This window comes from Denticeps clupeoides, chromosome 19 (genome assembly GCF_900700375.1).
Source record: "Denticeps clupeoides chromosome 19, fDenClu1.1, whole genome shotgun sequence".
NCBI lineage: Eukaryota > Metazoa > Chordata > Actinopteri > Clupeiformes > Denticipitidae > Denticeps > Denticeps clupeoides.
In genome coordinates, this window is record NC_041725.1 from 11,504,254 (window position 1) to 11,525,107 (window position 20,854).

Genomic DNA, 20,854 nt, shown 5'->3' on the forward strand with positions numbered 1-20,854 from the left:
ATATATATATATATATATATATATATATATGTGTGTGTTATGTACTTAACAAAAGAAACCATTTCAGGTGACGACCTCTTGAAGCTCATCGAGAGAATGGCATGAGTGTGCAAAGCAGTAACCAGAGCAAAGGGCGGCTATTTTGAAGAAACTAGAATATAAAAGATGTTTTCAGTTATTTAAGTACATAACTCCGCGTGTTGATTCATAGTTTTGATGCCTTCAGTGAGAATCTACCAATGTAAATGGTCATGAAAATAAAGAAAACACATTGAACACATTTGGCCTGTACTGTATGTGTATTTATATGTGTGTGTATATATATATATAATGTCTGTATATTTAAGTTTTAATTCCAGCTTTAATTTGATTGAAACAACAAACAACTAAATGTTACCCCTTATAATCAGTTACTTAAAAAAAAACTAAAAACAATCCATAGCATAGCAATTTCTGGTTACTACAATAGTTAGTTTAAATGTCTATTGATTAGCAAATTCCGATTCGCGTTACATGGTACAGTGCCATGATTTACAGCATATTCATGAGCTCTAAAGCAGCAAAGCAGCTCTCAGTCCTGCATAAAGGGGTCAAGTTACACAATCGAACCTCTTTGTCAGTTGTGTGGAAGCCATCTTAAATATAGTGAATGGAAGACCCTGCTTTTGATATATGAACTAAAATTTACAGCATTTTCACCCCAACAGACATTTGCTCCTTTGAATAATGAGTGAACATGTCGTTCCTTCCAATTAAATCTGTGTTGCAAACACAGATTTCCTCAAAATACCCAGGCAAGTGCATATTTATATAGAATACTTTATTGTTTCAGCAGACTGAAAAAGAAAAACTGATTTGAGATTAATTTGCATTTTATTCCAACGCACAGCCAATATTAAAACAAATGCTCGTCCTTGTACCTTGCTTGCTATCCATCTCAAAATACTGATAAAAATCAATACTGAGCTGTAAAATGTAACAAAGACTTGATTTCCATCTTCAACAGGTGTATGGGTTTTTTTTAAGTTTTTTTTTTCCCCAGCAGAGGCACATTTGCTCATGCATAATATTATGCACACAGGAGTACACAAATGAAAAGGTTTAAAGTGGAAATAATAAAAGGACAGACAAATAAAAAAAGAACTACAAAATGGTTTCATGTTTTCACAGTACAGAATGATACATAAAAAACACTTGACAGGTACAGTACTGCTAAAAGTCAATTCGCTCAGCTGGTGCCTTTTTAAAACTGGAGGATAAAAGCTATACAGTCGCCACCCTAAACTTGGGAGGGGAAAAAAAAAAAAAAAGGACCCAGACTATTTACATTTCTTTAAATTGGTTAAGATCAACAGAGCTGGCATACATAACAATGCAAAATGAACCACAAGTCATGGTTGATGTGACTTGTGTGTGTGTGTGTGTGGAAGGGGGCAAAAGCGTACGACAAAAAGACAGCAAAGTACAGCTGAAGCAGATGCATGGTTCGGTCAAGTCCCATATCGTCTCCCCTCGGCACAGGGGGGCTTTCTGCAGACCATACCAAACAGGGCGTTTCCTCATTGTCACTGAATTGAGCTCTCTCATCTTCTGTCTCTCCGCGTGGTCTTCCGCCGGACCTGCAAATACAGAGGAAAAAGACGGATTTGGGGGCGAGCGGCACAAACCGACTCCAAATCCCAGCGGTTGTAAACTGAGCTGGCCTTACTTTAGGTGAGCTGTTTTGGCTCTTGTCTTCCTGCTCCTCCTCCTCCTCCACGTTCTCCTGGGACGTTTCGGCTTCCTCATCAGACTCTTGGTTGGATGCTCTGGAGCGCCCGCCACTAATAGAGGGAATACAATTTAATAAATAATACCCCCCTAAAAAAAATGCCTTAACGATCAGTATGCACAAGCATTGCACAGATCTTAATGAGGCTGGATTAATCTGACTTGACTCCAGCAATGACAAAAACGACAAGAGAAATGTATTTACTTTGCTGCATTTCATGTTTGCAATGATGCCCTCCTTTTGTCATGGGTCATGCCTGCTCATTTATTATGTTTTATATATAAAAATGTGTATATATATATATATATATAACCTTTTACTTTTATTACTTTCATATTTTATTCATTTTCAACTGTGTAGTTCTGAAGAAAATCCAGTTAATGCCAATAGACTGGTTGTTTCAAAAGGTCAATGAGTAATTATATAATTTTATAATTACATAACATGATTTACATTTTGGCAAAAATAACACTCATTTGTTTTTGGCAAAATTGAGCAGCCCTAGTGCTGAAACATGTGTTCCCAGTAAAGGTTGCCAAATCCTCTGAACATATCCCTGAGAACTCGAAGGCAAAAGATACATTTAAAATGAGGGATAATGAATGAACGTTAAAGCAATGTATTTAATATAAATAAATGAATGTTGCTGTAATGATTCTGGAATAGCGTTCAAGATTAACACAATATTTTGTCAAAGTGAACAGCTTACAGAATTAATCCATGTGTTCCACTCCATACAAAAGAAGTGCTTTGCACTCGATGCATTTTATTTCCCTGACTCCGCCTTGTTCATGCGGCAGAATTGAACATCATTTTTTAGCATGTAGTAAGGCCCTTTGATATTGTATCATGTACATTGGATTTGCATGTATTTGACATGTTCTAAAGTTTTGTAAAATGCAGAATGACTGCATTCTATAATATGTTGAGCACTGGTACTGACTTTTTCTGTTCTCGTTCCTAAATGGTTGAATTCAAATTTTATTCAATTATAAAAATGAGGAGGCAACAATCACACACATGCAACAAATGAGAAACATACACAGGTTTCTTAGCTGGCGGCGGGTTTTTGGGAGGTCGTCCTCTTCTTTTCTGCGGCGTGCTTTCGACTGCTTCGTCTGCTTCCTCAGCTCTGTAATGAGAAATGTTTGGGTTGAGAGAGAAACCAGCTACTCTGACGGACCATAAAACCAGCTGATTCTGAAGCGGACAGCAGAGGAGGCGGTTTTTGATCTACACGAGCGTTGCTGATGTAACAATTACTACAGACGGGTGACAAGTTTACAAGCAAACAAAGTATTTCCAATTACATTTGGGAAGTACAAACTAGCAGAAGAGCTTTAATTTGACATTTCAGTCTCGATTTCTCTGTTATTCAGTAATGACAGGCCATATTTTAAAACCAGCCAGTAATGCAGAATTCCAATCGTGCAGAATTATGCAGAATTCTGAATTGATTTCCCCCTGTTTGGCTAACTCACCTGGACACAGCCCTCCGTCCCCTGCCTGGCCTTCCAGGTTTGGCCTTGACCTCTGTGTTCTCACTGCTGGCATCTTCATCTTCCTCCTCTTCCTCTTCCTGATCCTCCTCCACATCCTCTTCCGGGGGAGGGGCAGCCTTTTTGCGACCCCTCCTGCCCTTGGGAGCAGTGTCTTCTTTTGGTGCGGCAGATTTTGGCGGCCGTCCTCGGCGCCCCTTCTTGGGCGGGCTGTTTTGTTCGTCCTCCATCTCCATGGTGGCTTCGGCGAGGCTGCTGTCCTCGGTCCACGACTCCTCAGGCTCCTCCATGCTGGTGTTGGCTGCCTTCTTGCGGCCCCGCTTAGGTTTGGAGTCCTGTGATTTGTCCTCCTGGTTTGAAGCGGGACCGCGCTTGCGCCCTCTGGGCTTGTCCATGTCAGTCTTTGTGGTGATGTCCTCGTTCTCACTCTGGTCCACTTCTGTGTTGTCTAGCCTGGAAGGATTCATAAACCAGTGTCAGAGATCAATTTGCATGGCGCTTGATATAGTTCCTCTTTAGTAGAGCATCTGCAGGGACGAACCTTCCTTTGCTGCGGCCAGGGGAGCTGGGGTTGGAGTTACTGCTGGCGTTGCTGTTGGTCTCCATCCGTGACAGTTTGGTCTGCAGTTTTCCCGTAGCTGAGAGGGGTTTGTTGACAGCTCCCAGGACATTTGCAGCTTTGGGCTGTTCAAACCGGCAAACAAGTATAAAGGAATTCAGACATAAACTATTTTGCACAAGTAAGCTTTTGGGGAGGAGAAATAAAATTACCTTTCCTGGCGTGAAAAAAGACTTCATTTCTGGTGGAAGGTAATTTTTTGTGTTACTGAAGTTCTGGAAAATATAAAAACAGAGTATTAGGAAGCAGGATATTACAGTTACTGTACAATAGTAAGGGATGGTGTTAAAAATGGCTGAATCACTACCTTGTCTGGCTGCGTGAAGTAACGAGCTGGTAGGACGGGATCCTTTGGCGACTCCAGACTGTACGTGGTACTCTTGGAGATGACTATGTTCATGGCCACGTCACAAACAGTGTACAGTTTCTAAGGATACAGTTAGTTAATTAATTCATATCATGAAGAGATGCATTTGTTCATCCATAGATGGACAAGTTGTTAATGTTTAGTACATACTTCATTAATCTTGGCATCGTCCGGAGCTTGACCATCTTTCGTTTGTTTGATATTCTCGACCATTTTCCTTATGAACGCATGGCTGTTATTCTCATTCTTAGCCATAAGAATTTCCAAAACAAACCATAAGGACCTGTTTGAAGGACAATGACATGCACAATTGCTCATTCACATTTCAGTGTGTGTGTGTTAGGTCAATTAACCATTGAGAGGAGACTGTACTCACTCTTTAATGTCTTTGAGCTGTTCGAGGTCCTGCACCTTCACATAGTCAGGGTCATGGACCAGCAAATGTATGGCGTATGGCACCACATACTCTGGCAATAGCGAGATCAGCTTTTCTAATAGGAGATAAAACAAAGTCGTTAGTACATGGCATTATGGAATAGAATAGAATGCATGTACAGTGAGATATTAGTGTACAATAGAATTAATCCAGGCTGACCTCCATGCATTGGTGTGGCATGAAAATAAAACATTTCTAATACAAACACCTTAAACACATTTGTGTGCCAGCCTTTTAAAAATATATAATGCTTATATTATTTATTGGTGAAAATAATCCTTAAAAACACACAGACACGCGCATATTCTCACCACTGACAGCTGCATGCTGCTTCAGGTACTCCCTCCGCAGATTGATGTTTTTGACCAGGCACTGACGGGCATGTGCCCGCCGCTCCTTCACTGGGTCTTTGGCACACAGGGAAAACACGGCCAGGTATTCCAGGGGCAAGCGCAGCCGACACAGGCCTTTATGGAGCTTCTGAGCGAAGGCCTGACGTACCTGATAACACTCATCCTAACATAAAAAAAATAAAATAAAATTCCCGCATAAAATAAACCATTTTTGTGACCTGGTTTTACATTTGAACTAGTGCCTTCTCAAGCACTGTGATGTTAAAATGAAGAAATCAGGAACCATGGCAACCTGATTAACTAAGAGCAAAAGCCATTATCTTCTAATGGCCTTTAGGACAAGGGAAAACATATCCATTTATATTAACGTCTAATAAACACTATATTAAGCATGGCTGCAAGCTCCTCTTACATTGATGACGAGAGCGCAGAGTTGATACTGCTCCAGGGTGATTATCTCATGGTAGCAGGGCTCCTGGGCCAGTCGGAGAATTGCACAGCCGGCCGCCAGGCGCAGGCGAGACATGTCTGGTTTTCTGCATGGACAAAGATCATTTCTGAGAACTACCACAATCAATCACAATTTGACTTCTTATTAGTGTTTCCACAGTGCCAAATGGCAAGAATTAAAAAAAAAATAATAATAATTAATTACCCCATCTTTCCCTGCTCTGTGAGGTCTCCATCGCTGTTAAGGATGGCTGTTAGCATTCTCAGCGTGGACGTACCAGATTTACTCTGGTTGTTCTTCACTCCAAGAAGCCAGCGCACCATAAGCTTAATGCCCTGGATCTGAACACAAACACAAAAATGGTAGCTCAGCCAGAGTTGCAGAAAGACAAGATGAACAGTCATTCAAAATCCTGTCCTACCTTTGCCAGCGTTTCGGGAGAAACCTCATCATCTGGAACCCATAACTTGGTTGTTTTCTTGCCGGGAGTCTGTTTGACGCACATAAACATCATGAATATCCGCTTCCATGCAGGAGGCATACAGACAAACAAGCCAGTCAAATAACTGCACAGTGCTGCAGAAGGGATATTAAAATGTCACCTCAACATAAATCAAACAGGAGAAGGTGCGTATGCCCACTCTAACTCAGAGCCCCAGCCAAAACCAAACCTCACCCGGTCGTTCATGAGCAGGTCCTTGACTATGAAGTTTGCCACCAGAGATTTCAGCGGCCCCGCAAACTGTTCTGGTGCCAACATGGCCAAATGTCCCAGAGTAGTAAGAGGTGTGGTAAGTGCTTCCATGTTGTCAGAGTCCAATGTCTTGTGTAAAGGCTGTAGCCAATGCAAAAAAAAAAAAAAAACAAGAGAATGAAAACAGATGTAAACTGCTATCAGTCTTCAAACATCGTTTTAGTTCTCTGATGCTTTAAAAAAAATAATTACCTCAAATATCTGTGCAAAATGTGTGTCTCTGTTGGAAAACATTGCATGGATACAATGGATGGCATATTTGGCCTGTCGAGGAGGGCCTTTCTTGGCCTTGTGCTGTAGTACGGGCAGTAAGACTCTAGGGGGCAGTAAGAGAAAAAGAGAAAAATTATGCACAATCCCGGCACTTTTGCTGATTGAAGCATTTTTGTTTCAAGTTGCAGGCTCATGCTACAAAGAATACACACTTATTGAATAATTGAATGTGGCTTAGGGACAGTCACTACTTCTTCACTGTTAATAATGCACATTGAGAGACTCACGATTTGATGTGTGGGAAGCTCTCCTCTAGTTTCCCCCCGGTGTTCTTAAAGATTTGCAGGGCGGCTTCAGCAACCTTCTCATCATCCATCTTTAAACAGCCCAGCAAAGACTCAAACGTCTCGGCCGAGTGGAAGGACACAGGGTGGGTGAAGGACAGTACCTGTAACCAATGGAAGGTCCATAAATACTTAAAAGATATTATAGATTTCCCACATTCTGCCTGTCACAATATAATAAATTTACTATGCGTCTGTATGAGGCGCCCCCCTAGGCCACATAACAAGAAAAGCTCACACATACACTACTTTATACACACTGTATGCTTCAAAAATGGAATGTGTGATGTGACCAATAAACGACGTGAACGTGTGCGCAGCAGAAGTAGTATGTGGCTGAAAAAAAAAGTGGTGTGTGCAAGGTAATAGTATAATGAGGACTGTACAGAGAGCACTGCCATTGGCCAGCCCACCCGGTTGGTCCCTGCCCACGGTTCTGGATATCCAGACAGCACAGCCACAGCTGATTCTACCATCGTGGGAAAATAGCAGGAAGCACTCGAGAGGAAGCACCAAGTCAAGCCATTAATTTAATTATATATGTGAATACGGTGTAGGGCAAGACAGGTACTATTGGTAATATTTCTAATAGTTTACAGAGATCAATACATACAGATTTCTTATAACGCTCATTTCTAAAATAGATTTCCTGACTGTAAGCCTCACTGAACTTCCCGTATTAAGGGTAATGCAGCCCGCCTAGCGGCATTTAAAGTGAAATACGCAGTCACTGTGTTGTCTGGATGTCCAAAGCTGGGCTGGCCAATAGAAATGCTCTCTGCATGGTCCTCATTATAATATTAGCTCTCACACACCCTTTTCTTTGCAAACATATTACTTCTGCTACGCAAGCATTCACATAATTTATCGTGCACATCACACATTTTTGAAGGATATAGTGTGCATGAATATAGTGAGTATAAAGTAGCGCATGTGTGAGCTTGTTGTGTAGATACGTGAGAAAGTGCTCTATGTGCAAACTTGTTGTTTAGATGTGTGAGGAAAAGTGGTGTACGTGCGAGCTTTTCTTGATTTATGGCCTCGTCTCTCTGGTCTCCCTTAAACCCACAAACGTTCACGAGTCCTCTTATTATACTGAGACGTGGCTTTACCTTCAGCAGCTCTAGCCCCGCACGAATGGCTTGCTCAGTCGGCACGCCTTCATCTTCATCATCGGCTGTTCCTTCGATGGACTTGTTAACTTGTTTGATAAGGGCACTGGGGCATGAGGGATTGGGGGGGGGAGTGTTGAGATAAGTAGGGCATACAGGCAGTCTGTGCCCACATAACCTTAAAAAGACAGTAACCCACAAAAACAGTACCTGATGGACTCGGTGTCGATGTGCACAGGAGCAATTCTTTCCAGCAGAAACTTCACCATCTCCAGGAAAGGGTTGCTGGGTTGTTTTGGGCTACTGAGCTTCTTTGTGATATCTCGCTGTGGGAAGACACACACACATACATATATATATAGGTTAAAAAAAAAAAAAAGGCACATCAGGTGCATGATGCTTTGTTCTTTTTGAACATTAGGACGTTCGTACCACACAGCCCTCAGCCTGTTTGCAGGAGCAGGCTGGGCTGACCAGCGTCTCCAACTGCTTCCGGATTTTCTCATCCTCCTCCAGCACCTGGGCCAACTTCTTCACAAAGTCCTGTGCCTTCCCAGGGTCTGGCAGATTCCCTGTTTAATAAAAGAAAACAGACTTTAAAAAAGCTGATTGTCCAAAAACTAGGGTTCAAAGTAAGCTTCGTCTAAAGTGTAACCAAGGACAGGATAAAACAGCGCCACACAGACTTTATTAGAAAAATTATCTGAAAAAAAGGGAGACGCACTTGTGATTACCATGACCTTTGAGAATACCGCCTTGTTGTACGACTCCGACTGAAAAAGAGAAGGGGAAAAAAAAAATGTTTTCATCAAAACTAAAAGAAATCTTTGCATGCATGGCTGGTGAGCTCTGCAGTGTGGATGCTAACGAATGACCTCAGGGAGGCTTTTCAATGATTGGCTACTTGCTGTAATGATTCAGTCAATGACTTACCTTGGGCTGTTTCACCAGATCCAGCAGGTCTTTTACATTATGCCTCAGCATGTTCTGGCACTTCCACATCTCATTTAGAGCTCTGCGACACAAATGTTATCAACGAAATCATTAATATTATGTCCAACAGGAGGACATATACATACAGGCAATGATTTACTTTGCTTACTTGACTGCATTTTGGTCTAGAGTGGCATACAGGTAATAGAGACACTTCATCCGTTCTGTCGTCTCCAGGTTGTGAGGGACCATGTACTGAGCAAAGATTCTCTCAACGAGCAACCTGTCAGGAAAACACATCTCTTATTCCATGAAAATCGCAGAACACTGAACAGCTCCAAACTAAATCCAAACAGGCTTTTCTCTATTCACTAAAACGTTCTAGTGTAGTCATGAAATTAGTGCACTGCTGATGCTCCCATTATAAAACTGTTCCCACATCAGTAATGAGGCACAACAAAAGCACTATTATCATCTGCCGTGGATTTAATAGGCATTACAAATGTTGTGTAGACCCTTATATATATATATATATTTAATTTAAAAAAAAATTTTTTTTAATTACTTTTTATTTTAAGGAAAGCACTTGCCTCACACAGAGAGAGCACATCGTAATAAAACTGGATGGCTACAGTGCTTCTCAAAAAATGCTCCATTGGGGACACACCGAACGGACATCATTTTCACCAGAATGTATTAGAAAAAAAAAAAATTATTCTGTGTGAACCCGACCTGGATTTGAGGCTCCCTAAACTTCATTTAACACGGTTAACACCACAGGGGTGTTTTGTTCAAGGTGTACAGATCCAGCATATGTGTGCAGCAGACTGATGAGGTCAGACACTGGCATCATCCCCATCAACATCATCATTTTAATCCTCACTACATCATCACTGCTGCTGCTTTTAAACTGCTGCACAATCTTACTGCACTTATTCACCAAACCAGATACGGAAGAGGAGCCATGATTATTCCATAATGTCACACCGAGTGGGGGTTTCAGGGGGGGATAAATAAGAGAAGAGTGAAAATAAATAAATAAATAAATAAATGGGAACCACATCTCCAACAGTGCTGCCTGCAAAGCTCACCCACCTGTCGTCAATGCTGTTCTGGTAGTAAATGTGTAGTAACTTGTCCTTGATCCAGGAGATCTGCTTGGCTGCCTCCTTCCCTCCCTCACCTTGCAGGCAGTATTTTTTGTAGATCTGAGCCAGACCCATCATGGCCTCTTTGCGCACCCTCCACTGAAATGGCATGAACGGTCAAAAAGGGAATTAGAGAGGAGCAGCATTTAAGTGTATAGCAATAACAGTCCTGTGCATTTGTTTGCATTGGACTGAAACCTAAGCAGGTTTATATTCAACGTAATTATTGTTAACTATAAGAGAGGGGAAAAAAAATTACACGAAATCCCATCAAAATATATTGTATATTTTTGCAGACCATTTCAGTGAGCCCTGGGATCACATGCTGAGTTAATAAATGTGCTGCTGAAGCTAATGTGGAGTTAATGCTCCACGAAAGCCAGCCGTGTATTGCACACCGAGATGAGTTTATGACAAACCATTCATACGTGCATGCCAAATTCAATTACGTTTTCCAGCAAAACCTGTCTGACAATGTCAGAATGTAAAGAAATGAAAGTTCTAGTTCAATTTCCTCCTCCTTTTGGTGGGGGAGGGGGAACTGGGCATATTGTCCATGATGGAACGTAACCTGCTATCTTGATCTAAGAGTAGAATGAGAAATTATAAAACGCTTTTCCTAGTACACATATTCTATTATGTAGTGACGCACTTTAACACAAAGACATACATCACGTCTGGGAAAACTGTATTATATAACAACTGATGGATTTGAGCACAACATTTCCATTTTCACTGAGGCATAAAACTGGAGCAGGAAAAAAAACTACACACTGACAGTTTAATTTAAAGTATTCTTACACAGAAATGATTTGCAGAACGAAAGACTGCATAGTTAAAGAATTATTGCCATTAGTAGAGAAATGTTAAAATGTTAAGAGGTTAAAAGAAAATCCCAAGTGCTCCATTTTTAAACCATGAAACCCGAATCAGACATTATCGTTCACCGCCAGAAAACAGCGTGACATTTCCATCACACTATTATTCGGTGCAGTTTTGACGCAGAGCAGGTGGCTTATGAATCGCTCAGAATATCTCTGAGGCCCTCGTGCCTCGCCGTGATTTTACCGCCGGCGCAATAAATTGAGGAGGTGCCTAGCAGACTTCTGGCAGCATCTTTCAGTAAAAACGCCTCAAAGATGCAATCTGATGTCTATTTCCACACACAGGTCTGCATAAATCTTCATACTTTACTGGGTCTCAGGAAAAACTGAATATGTAAACCGCATCACAGAAGCAAGGCGCTGAATCTAAAACAAGTGCGTGACTGCTCGGAAAACGGTGAAACCGCCTGCACGCCATGACGTCTGCTCCGTAGAAAATACTCATAGGCAGTCAACATTAATCAATCAATTAATTAATTAAAAAGAAAGAAATATGTATTTTGACAGACACATACTCTCTTGTCTAGTGTCCTCTCCCTCACAAAGTTCAGCAGCTGATCATTCACCAAGGACAGGTCTTTTTTGCAAGCGGTCACAATGGACACGATCACATCATGTCTGATTGCCTCTTCGGGATCATGTGACCTCACTTTCAGGTATTCTACAAACCAAGAAAAAAAATCTCTTTCAGTTACATACAACAAAATCTCTCGTGAACCTCTTTACATTAGGATAATGTTTGGTCATTATAATCGAGATACCTGTGAGGTCCTTTGCGAGATCAGGGTGGTTCATTAAGCAATGACTGGCAAATTTCACACATTCCAGGCGGATGGGAACATGAATATCATTAAACCTAAAGTAAAGTAAAAAAAAAAAGTAAAATATCAAAAATGCCTCCTATAATGCTTAAACAAAACCAGGAAGAGGAAAAAAAACATTAAAGCGATAATCTTTATGTTAAAAGTTTCTCTCAGGAATTCCTAACACACATTTTTATAACAAACATTCATTATATCTATTCAGCACCTTATTTGGGATATTAATTGAGTCAAGGGGCTCTATTCAAGTATTGAGTTATTTTCAAATCACAACCACAAAACACGTAGGTGTTTTCCAAGCCATGCGGCATGCACAAAGGTTGTAGGCGACATCGTTGTGGGTGGAGTGGGGTATTGTGTAATTTCCAATCAATAAGATGTAATGCTTTTGTAAAGACTTTTGCCAACCGCTACCTGCAGTTTGAATTTTCTATCATATTTCATGATCATTTGATCATTTCAGTCTACATGCCTTTAATTACCTTTCATTCAATTATTTCATATTCATTACAAAGTTCCTGAAAATATTATTTTGCCACTTTTCTGAAATAAGGGAACATTGGGAACATTGGCAGTTTTGTTTGAAGTTGGTATGAAATACAGCTTGCACACAGTATACCCCTATCCTTACGTGGATGGTCACTGCAGGTTTTATAAGACCCATACAGTGCAGTGGTGACATTTCCATACTACATTCCCTCCAAAATCACTTAAGATTAAAGAAAATACATTTCATTTGAACACGTGATTCATATTATACCTTCCAAGATAACACTGCCAAAGGGGTTTGTTTTGTGTTGCCAGTTCAGAATCCTTTGCTCCAAACATCTTGGCCAAAAGCTTCACAACTTGAAGACGCTCGTCATTGTCATTGCTCTGAATACCAAAGATGGAATAGAAAGTAAAATCACATTTTCAACAAATGTATAATATTTATAAGAGAGGAGACAGTAAAACAAACCGCAGACTGAGGCTTATACCAACTACAGGCAACAGAACTGTCTACCACAGAGAATGACAGCACCTTGAGTTTGAACTCCAACTGTGGGAGAACAGACAGCAGGAGATGGCTGTCAATGTTGTACAGCTCCAGGATTAAGTCAAAGACGTGTTCTGACAGGTCGCTCACTGAAGTCTTTCCCAGCATCAGAACCTGGTTGAAAAACTAAAGAGGAAGAAACGTCACACATCCACGGACTGCCGCGAGCAACAGCTCTCTGCAGAGTTCTGAGCCGTTTCCCACACAGCATTTCACAGTGAACTAACTTCAACCACCAGGACACGAGATCTAAAATAATGACACTCTCTTTTGCTTTACACTGGGTTTAATGAGCACTGCGGGGAATACGCCCGAAGGTGTGAACGGCGCGTGTTCCGTGGGGTTTAATGATTAATGTGCCCGGGCGGAATGCAGTGCTTCACAATCAGGCAATGAGACACTCAATCAATGCTCACATCACCGTGGTGCAGTCGGTACCATATCTGTATATTTTTCTGTACGGAAATCTACCACCGAAGAGAGGAAAGAAGAAAAAATAAAATAAAATAATAACTCACATTGGTAATGTAGGGCTCTATCGCCTGAGCAGTCCTCTTCAGTAGTGCTTTGGCCAAGTCATATGCTTGCTTATTTAAATTCTGTGCGGTCAAAGACAAGGCGTCGGTTATCTGGAAAAATCTCTCTGATGAACCAATTTCCTCGTAAATCCCAGCCAAACTTGCAGAAGGAATTGTCCTGTGTACCTTATGTGCTGGGACGAGGTTCACCAAAACGGTATCCAGCAGCTCTTGAGAGACCGAGTCGCCCTCGCAGATAATGGAGCTCATGAGGTCCACCATGTGCATATGAACCTTCTGGTTATGCCCATTGCTAAAAAGGAAAATAAATGTTTTTATTATTAATGAATAACACATTCTGAATCAAATAACACCACAGCATCCAACGTCAGTACTACTAAAAAAAAATAATCTCATCATTATTCTGCACACAAAAGGAAAAAGGGGACACACAGGAAACCCTTCTTTTTCCAACCAGGGTCGGGTTTTAAGAGGTAACTTGCATTCATCTTTACAGCAATAAGCCCCTCCCACCAGGGACCCAACAGCATCAGCGCCATCTGATCGGGCCGAGGAAAATAATATAGCTGGCAGGCGAGGGGATGACAGCTCATTAGAACATAATAAATAGCTGGCTGCTTTCATTTAAATACAGCAGCTATACACTTGTGGGCAGCGGCGCCACGCTACGCACAGATGCACACATCCGACATCTTCGTGGCGCCCGCATGCATCCCGTTTTTTTGCACGGCCTACTTGTGAAAGATAAAAAATTTATATATGTACACTTACTTAATCACTTGGAACAGGGTTCTGTAAAGCTGCGTGAAGATCTCATTACTGTCTTCCAATTCAAAGCAGATGTTGTAAGATTTCACCCAAGCAATATTCTGTTGGGGAAAACGAACGAATGAGGAGAGGAAAAAGGTGACATCCAAAACCAATGATGTCACTCAGCACACACCTCAAGAAGGTAGAAGTATCGATTGAACTGGGCACTTTTGGTGTCCTCCAGTCCTTTCAGCTGCCGCGTAATGAACATGAAAATGTCCTGTAACATATTCAAATAGATAGAAGTTATGTGGGTGGAGGAAAGTTGTAAAAAATTATTCTATTTTACCTTGAGCTTATCAGGTGACGTGTAGGGTGCCTCTGGGGCATAGATACGGAAGATGTCCGCAAGGCAACAGGCCACCAAGAGTCTCACATCCTTGTCGGGATGCTTGAGAAAGAAGTCGGAGGCAAGGTGCAGGGCCAGGTTGAGGTAGAGCTCTTTCTCTTCCTCGGAGTCCTGGTCCATATCCATGAAGGTCTTTACCACCATCTGCACAAACGAGGTGCATCTTTTAAACTTGCGCTCATTTACATCAGTGCTGCATGGAAACCGAGCGGTCTTTCCAAATCCCTTACAGGGTTCTTACACATTTTTACAAAACTATTTCCATGACTTCTCAATAACTCTTAGGCAAATTTTCATGACCAGATGTTCTCGGAAATCTCGGAAAGAGGAAAAAAAACGTCAAATTTATGACAGAGTCGAGCATAGATCATCAGCTGTAATCTCCATGAGGAGACACATGATCGTACTTCACTACATGAAGCCAGAGTTCAATGACTTTATATGTTTATTTTGTATTCCAAAAATGTTCAAGACCTGGAAAATTCCATGACTTTTAAATGAGCGTAAAAACTCGGTCTGTAAATAGAAATCTGAATGCGCTTCGGTTAAATACGTATTCCGTCATTTTGCTGTAAACAAAAAATGGAAGTTGTTTTAGTTGATTTTCCTGTCATTGGGTCTCTCACCTTCAGCCTCCGCACCATCTCCTCTTTGGAGATTTTATCAGAGATCTCCTTCACCCCCGGAGGGTAGGTGATCTTGCCGTCGGTGGCTCGATTCTTGGAGTGAGCCATGCTCTCCGCTCAGTGTTCCCACTTAAAAAGACAGAAAGCAGCAGGGATGCGTCATTCAAACGCACAAAAACAACACTCGGCACTGTCGGAAATCAAAATCAACACATCACGCTATGGGAAAATATTACAGCCATGCGTGCAGGTGTTGAAGCGCTCAGCCATTGCTCGTACAGAGTCGGAAGGAGAATAAACCTGAAAGGATTCATTTGCAGCCTGACAACTCTCTTTATCGCAGCGGCCGGCTGCTGCCACGGCACACCAGGAAATACGGCGTAATTACACAATTCAGCACCAGTACACAGACAGTTCACTCTGCAGTATTCCAAGGGCGGCAATGTTAAAGTGGTCATTTCTTCAAAAAGGCAGCGATATAAAAAAAAAAAAAAAAAAAGTCAAAATGCATTTTCCATTGGCTAATTTAATAAAGGGTGGGGGGTGGGGGGGGTTAAACTGTGGTCAGATATTTAATAAAAATGAGCTCTAATTGCCTACATTACGTCATGTGCGATTCAGGATTCTCGTGAACACTGGGAAACAATAACCAGCCTAGAATTAATGACCTCACATCATATCAGTTTTTTTCAACCATTTTTGACTATTTTATTAGGACCGTAATAACTTCCAATTCCAATTCCTAAAAGCACTCGGGCAGCGGTCACTGTTCTTGAAAAACAACTTTAATAAATGTTCCGATTCAGGACAAAGCCAATGAGAACAACTGGATTACCGGGAAACACTTCCCAACCACGCAACGCCAAGTCTCATCCGATGCCAGGTTTAGCTCATCACGAACAAATAAATGTCCCCACTGGATAAAATTTATTTCTCTTCTACATACGTATCCAGAGCGACAATCGGTAGAGACTCTGGAGACACTCAGGGTTATGTGTCCTTCTCAGGGACACCATGGTAGCGAGTGGGCTTCGAACCTGGGTCCATTGCGAGAGTGTTTTACCCATTTTTACTATCGTTACCACTTAATGTGTCTGGAGTTGAGGTATCTCCGAAGGTAGAGACTCAACTGATACGACGATGGTATGAAGCTACAAAACAGAAACGACTCCAGTGGGTGTCAACACACACACACACACACACACACACACACACAGGACGTTTTTATCCGTGTGTGTGAGTGTTTTTATCGTGTGTGAGTGTGTGGCCGCAGAAGCCCCAACGCCCACCTGCCCTGCCCTCGGAGTTCAGCGCCGGACCCCCGTCTTTACCCACATTCCCACCGAGCGGTCGCTGCGGGGAGTCGCGACATGACAGCGACACCGACGCGGGCCACTTGTTTGTCGAAACCGGGACGGAAATAAAGCGGAGCGTGACAGCCGCTGGCCGAACAATAGCCGGGCGCGTTTGACAACTCGCGGCTCGCTGCCCCCTTCTTCCCCCCCGCCAGCAGTCGCGAACCGGGCACGACTCCGCGGTCTTAAAAAAAAACAAAAAAAAACACGAACCCGTATATCCACGGAGGGTGTCCGGGCGAACAGAAAGCGGCGACCCGGCCCCCGCGGACGAACTGGCGCCGACGGCGAGGACGCAGCGCGGGAGACGCGGGGCAGCGCTCCGGTCCAACCCGTCGCGTCTCGCCGAGAACATTCGGCCACATTAACCCGCCGCTAGTTAGCCGTAGCCAGCGGCTAGTTAGCGGGCGAGCGTGGCCGCTGCTAGTCAGCCCGCGGGGCGAGTAGTTATAACCAGCGGCACGGTCGGCTACCGCTAGTTAGCACTGGGGGGTTCTACGCTCGGCAACGCGCTCCCGTCTGAATGAAAACAGGTACCCACGTTTATCGCGGGGGGAGCCAAAAACCGCCCCACGCTGCCGCGTCCCACGCGAAAAAACGCGCGTCGATTTGCCCCCACGGCGCTCCGGACGACTCGCCCGCGCGGGGAACGTGTCACGGGTTCGCGGGCAGCCGGAGGATGGACATCGCTGGTACAGTAATGCTAGCTGGCTACACGGCTAGCTTCCCCCCCCCTCAAATAAAAAAAAAAAAAAAAAAGAAGCGAGTCCTGCGCATCGGATCTGCCATCAATGCCGCGTTTTTATCCGCGGCCACAACTCGCGCCGGGTCGGCGACGCCGGCCGCTGTCAATTCGAACGCGAATTGTCAATAATCGGTACCTTATTTGATGAAGTGCCGCCAATCGCCTCTTTTGCCACTTATGATCCTCCTTTCGGCTTCAAAATGGCGCCAATTTGTCCCTGGCTGCACCAATCCAGCCCCGCTTCGTAAAAGCGGCACAACACTGACTCCTGCAGGCATGTACCGCCAGCCCGCGTCCGCCGATCCGTGCGCAGGATCAACGCCACGTTTTACACTCCAAAATGTATTCATGTAAAAATTTTATTGCGTCAAAACACTGTCCATGAGAGAGAGAGAAAAAAATAGATATATACACATTTACATTTTACACATACAGAATCTATCCAGAAAAATACAAAATGCTATTTAATGAAAAAAAAAAAAAAAAAAATCAACCAATAATAAAATCCTGCGAGATCAAACGATTGTGTGTTACTGTAAACGTATTGTTATCAAGCTGGTCGGTGGTTCAGTCTTGGTCGGTTTTAGTAATCCTGCCACCTCGGGTCCTGCTGCCTGGGGGGACGATCCGGGCTCTTGTGAGGAGGTTTACACGAGTTCAGCACAATGTCCACTGTCATGGGCGCCTCAAAGCACTCGAGCATTTTTGCTATTTTGTCCCTGGGGACGCCATGCGTGTTCCTCCTAATAAGCAAAGGTACGAATGAGATTACAAAACCATACCTCCTTCATATTTCATGCTCATGTGTATGCAGTTTATACGCCAAATGCCTCAAATGTAAATATACTAACATGTTTCAGCAAGCATAATTAAATATCTTACCTTTCCAACTCAATTGGATCACACTTCCAGCTAGTTTCTGGCTCGTAGAAACAGACATTATATCCTGTTTCTAAAGCCTTGGGAAATGCAAAAATACAGCAATCACATTCACGAATGAGCACATTCAGCAGCTACTTTTTAATATTCCCTGTAGCTTGGAATTTTCCATGTCTGTTGGGCATACTGTACTCACAGTCTCAACGTAGGGCTTCATTTCCCAGGCATGAATGTTGGTGTTGTCTATAATAACAGGGGATCGGCCTTCACACATTGCTTCTCGTGCTAAAAAAAAAAAAAACACGTAAAAAGCCAAAAGCTTTGAGAATTACACAAAAAATAATACTGGTTTTCACAAAGTTAATATCCAAAAACCCATTTCCACTGTATTTCAGCCCTGCCACAAAAGGACCTGCTGCGATCATTTCAGTGATCCTCCCGTTAACACAAGTGAGAGTGTAGAGGAGCACAAGGCTGGAGATCATTCTGTCATGCTGACTGAGTTAGAATAGCAGACTGGAGGCTTTAAAAAGGAGGGTGATGGAGGATGGCCTGGTGTCAAGAAGGGCCACAAGGAAGCCACTTCTCTCCAAGAAAAACATCAAGGACAGACTGATATTCTGTAAAAAGTACAGGGATTGGGCTGCTGAGGTCTGGCGTAATGTCATTTCCTCTGATTTGGCCCAGAAGTTGATTGAGAGCATGTCAGGGCAAATTGCAGAGGTCTTCAAAAAACAATGCAAATACTGACCCTTTGCATGAACTTGATGTAATTGTCAATAAAAGCCTTAAATTATACGTGTATTATTTAATTATATTATACTAAAATGTTTGTAATTATACTTAATAAACAACAGAAACAACTGATTAAAAAAAAGATCTAAAAACACTGGAGCAGCAAAAAAGTGAAGTGAAGTCATTGTCATTGTGATACACTGCAGCACAGCACATGGTGACACAACTAAATGTGTCCTCTGCTGGCGCCCGGGGAGCAGTGTGCGGGGATCGGCGGATCGGGATTCGAACCGGCAACCTCCTGAATATGGGGCCGCTTCCTTAACCGCTAGGTCACCACTGCCCCAGTATTTATGTCATTCTCAAAACTTTTGCAAACAAATTAACACGACTGCGATCAGCAAATATGACCTCATGTTTCATCACTGTCCCATTCGGCCCCATATTGTAATACCTCGATTGTGATTCCAGTCATGGGCCTGTCCAAGGAAGCGTGGGTCATAGTGGTAGCCGTCCTCTCGGAAAAAGTAGTCGTCCGTGCTTAGGATCAGCCCGCTGGGACCGGAGGACAGCAGTTGTCTGTGACGGCACCAGATGTGGCGCAATAGAGAATTTTTTTCATTAGTACAGCTCACAGTTACATGTATAAACCTATGACAATGGGTTCTCCTTCAAACTCACGTGGCCAAAGTCGACTTCCCAGACCCAGGAGCTCCTCTCATCAGGATTAAAAGGAAGTCGTCACGGTATCCTGATTCGCGGTGATAATGCTGAGGCGCTTCAGCGTTCGGGCTCCAGTCAGAGCACGTCTGACCACCATGCTGAGGCCTTTCGTAACCACTATCATACGGGTCTCTGTAGCCATCAAAGTAGCCCTGGTAGAAGTCATCTACCGCCATGTAGTAGTTTTCATTATGGCTGCCATGACTCGGTGGGTACTGGTAGTCTCCCAGCCGTCGCCAGTCCCTGATGTCCCTTTCCCTACTGAAGTCCCACGGTCCAAACTGATGGGGAAAAGGTGTGTCCCTGGGAGGAGGTGGCACGTAATTTGCATATCTGTCAAAGAAAAACCCGTGAGGTCTTGTGTGTGAGGGGACATCAAAAGAGGACCAATGGTCCCCAGGGTGAGGATACGGGCCCCACTGTGAGTCACGTTGAAAACGTGGCCTCGTGTGTCCGGTGTTCCTACGCTGATCCACAGCTGAAGGGCGTCCATGGCGAGACCCGCTCTCTTGGTTACCGACACGTCCCCTGTCCTCACTAGATTCCAGCTTTTTGTCCCCATCGTCATTGCGACTGTCTACGCCATCTTCACCGTCAATCCGTTCGAGCTCTTTATAAAACTCGCTCAACTCATCTTCAATGTGATCTGGTTTACACAGGGGACCAATGAAGGCCGTGCTGCTGACGCCTATCTCTTTAAGTGCAGCGTGTTTGGTCTGACCATCTCCACCTGGACCTTCTGAAGTGGCGACCGGACTCGGCCCCTCACTTCCAGCCCCCGCGGACCCCGGATCGGTCAGCGCACATTCCGACTCGCGTGTTTTGCCGTAGGTGCTGCGTGTGTTCGTTGCATACGGTACACCGACCAAATCCTGCTCCGATTCCGACGGTTTCCGTCTTTTCAGAGGCGGCTCTTCTACATGTCCACTGTCGCGTGGATTAGTAGAAGCGTCAGCATCAGCATGTGGCATCTAGAAACGGGAAACTGTGCAGATTTACTAAAACGCACGCACCGCTTGCGCGAATGTTGCTAAGCTCGGCTAACCGTCACGCTTTGGCAAGTGTGATTTATAAAATCCAGCCGCCGTGCTACGTAACGGCTGCAACCAACCTCTGTGCTCTAAAATCTATTCTCTGCACAAAGACGAAAAGCGAGAGGAACATTACTTGTGGTCAGAAGGCCTCTGTGCTATGTGATCACCATAATCTCGTAGCGATCGGGACACACATGTCGGCCATAACAACGTCACCGTTGATCCGACGCTGCGAGCTGCTTCTTCGGTCTTAAACCAAAACGAACCACGGGGAAATAAAACCACTATCGCCCCCTACTGTCGGTAGACGGCCGG

General features: G+C 43.5%; 2 protein-coding genes across 5 annotated transcripts; both read right to left on the reverse strand.

The window, feature by feature from the left end:
• Positions 1–854: 854 nt before the first annotated feature.
• On the reverse strand, positions 855–17,425 carry LOC114769226 (sister chromatid cohesion protein PDS5 homolog B-like). 3 transcript variants are annotated; one of them, XM_028962054.1, is made up of 34 exons: positions 17,305–17,425; positions 15,069–15,197; positions 14,383–14,586; positions 14,227–14,313; positions 14,055–14,152; positions 13,449–13,575; positions 13,263–13,343; positions 12,730–12,870; positions 12,466–12,581; positions 11,646–11,740; positions 11,400–11,545; positions 9,948–10,099; positions 9,022–9,135; positions 8,853–8,934; positions 8,644–8,692; positions 8,352–8,491; positions 8,130–8,245; positions 7,920–8,025; positions 6,751–6,911; positions 6,443–6,566; positions 6,173–6,331; positions 5,918–5,986; positions 5,701–5,837; positions 5,458–5,581; positions 5,004–5,208; positions 4,633–4,747; positions 4,407–4,539; positions 4,197–4,316; positions 4,042–4,104; positions 3,812–3,954; positions 3,253–3,723; positions 2,814–2,903; positions 1,709–1,823; positions 855–1,619 (listed from the first exon to the last, which is right to left on the reverse strand). In XM_028962054.1, exons 2-34 carry the CDS (start codon positions 15,174–15,176, stop codon positions 1,584–1,586), a joined length of 4,227 nt encoding a protein of 1,408 aa, XP_028817887.1. In that variant the 5' UTR covers positions 15,177–15,197; positions 17,305–17,425; the 3' UTR covers positions 855–1,583. The 3 variants fall into 3 exon arrangements, with proteins under 3 accessions (XP_028817887.1, XP_028817888.1, XP_028817889.1); XM_028962055.1 differs by lacking the exon at positions 17,305–17,425 and adding an exon at positions 16,965–17,107; XM_028962056.1 differs by lacking the exon at positions 17,305–17,425 and adding an exon at positions 15,305–15,536.
• Positions 17,426–17,628: 203 nt separating this feature from the next.
• On the reverse strand, positions 17,629–20,780 carry LOC114769227 (NEDD4-binding protein 2-like 2). 2 transcript variants are annotated; one of them, XM_028962059.1, is made up of 6 exons: positions 20,673–20,780; positions 19,464–20,476; positions 19,237–19,361; positions 18,244–18,332; positions 18,051–18,127; positions 17,629–17,911 (listed from the first exon to the last, which is right to left on the reverse strand). In XM_028962059.1, exons 2-6 carry the CDS (start codon positions 20,474–20,476, stop codon positions 17,752–17,754), a joined length of 1,464 nt encoding a protein of 487 aa, XP_028817892.1. In that variant the 5' UTR covers positions 20,673–20,780; the 3' UTR covers positions 17,629–17,751. The 2 variants fall into 2 exon arrangements, with proteins under 2 accessions (XP_028817892.1, XP_028817890.1); XM_028962057.1 differs by having other exon boundaries at positions 19,464–20,777.
• Positions 20,781–20,854: the final 74 nt, after the last annotated feature.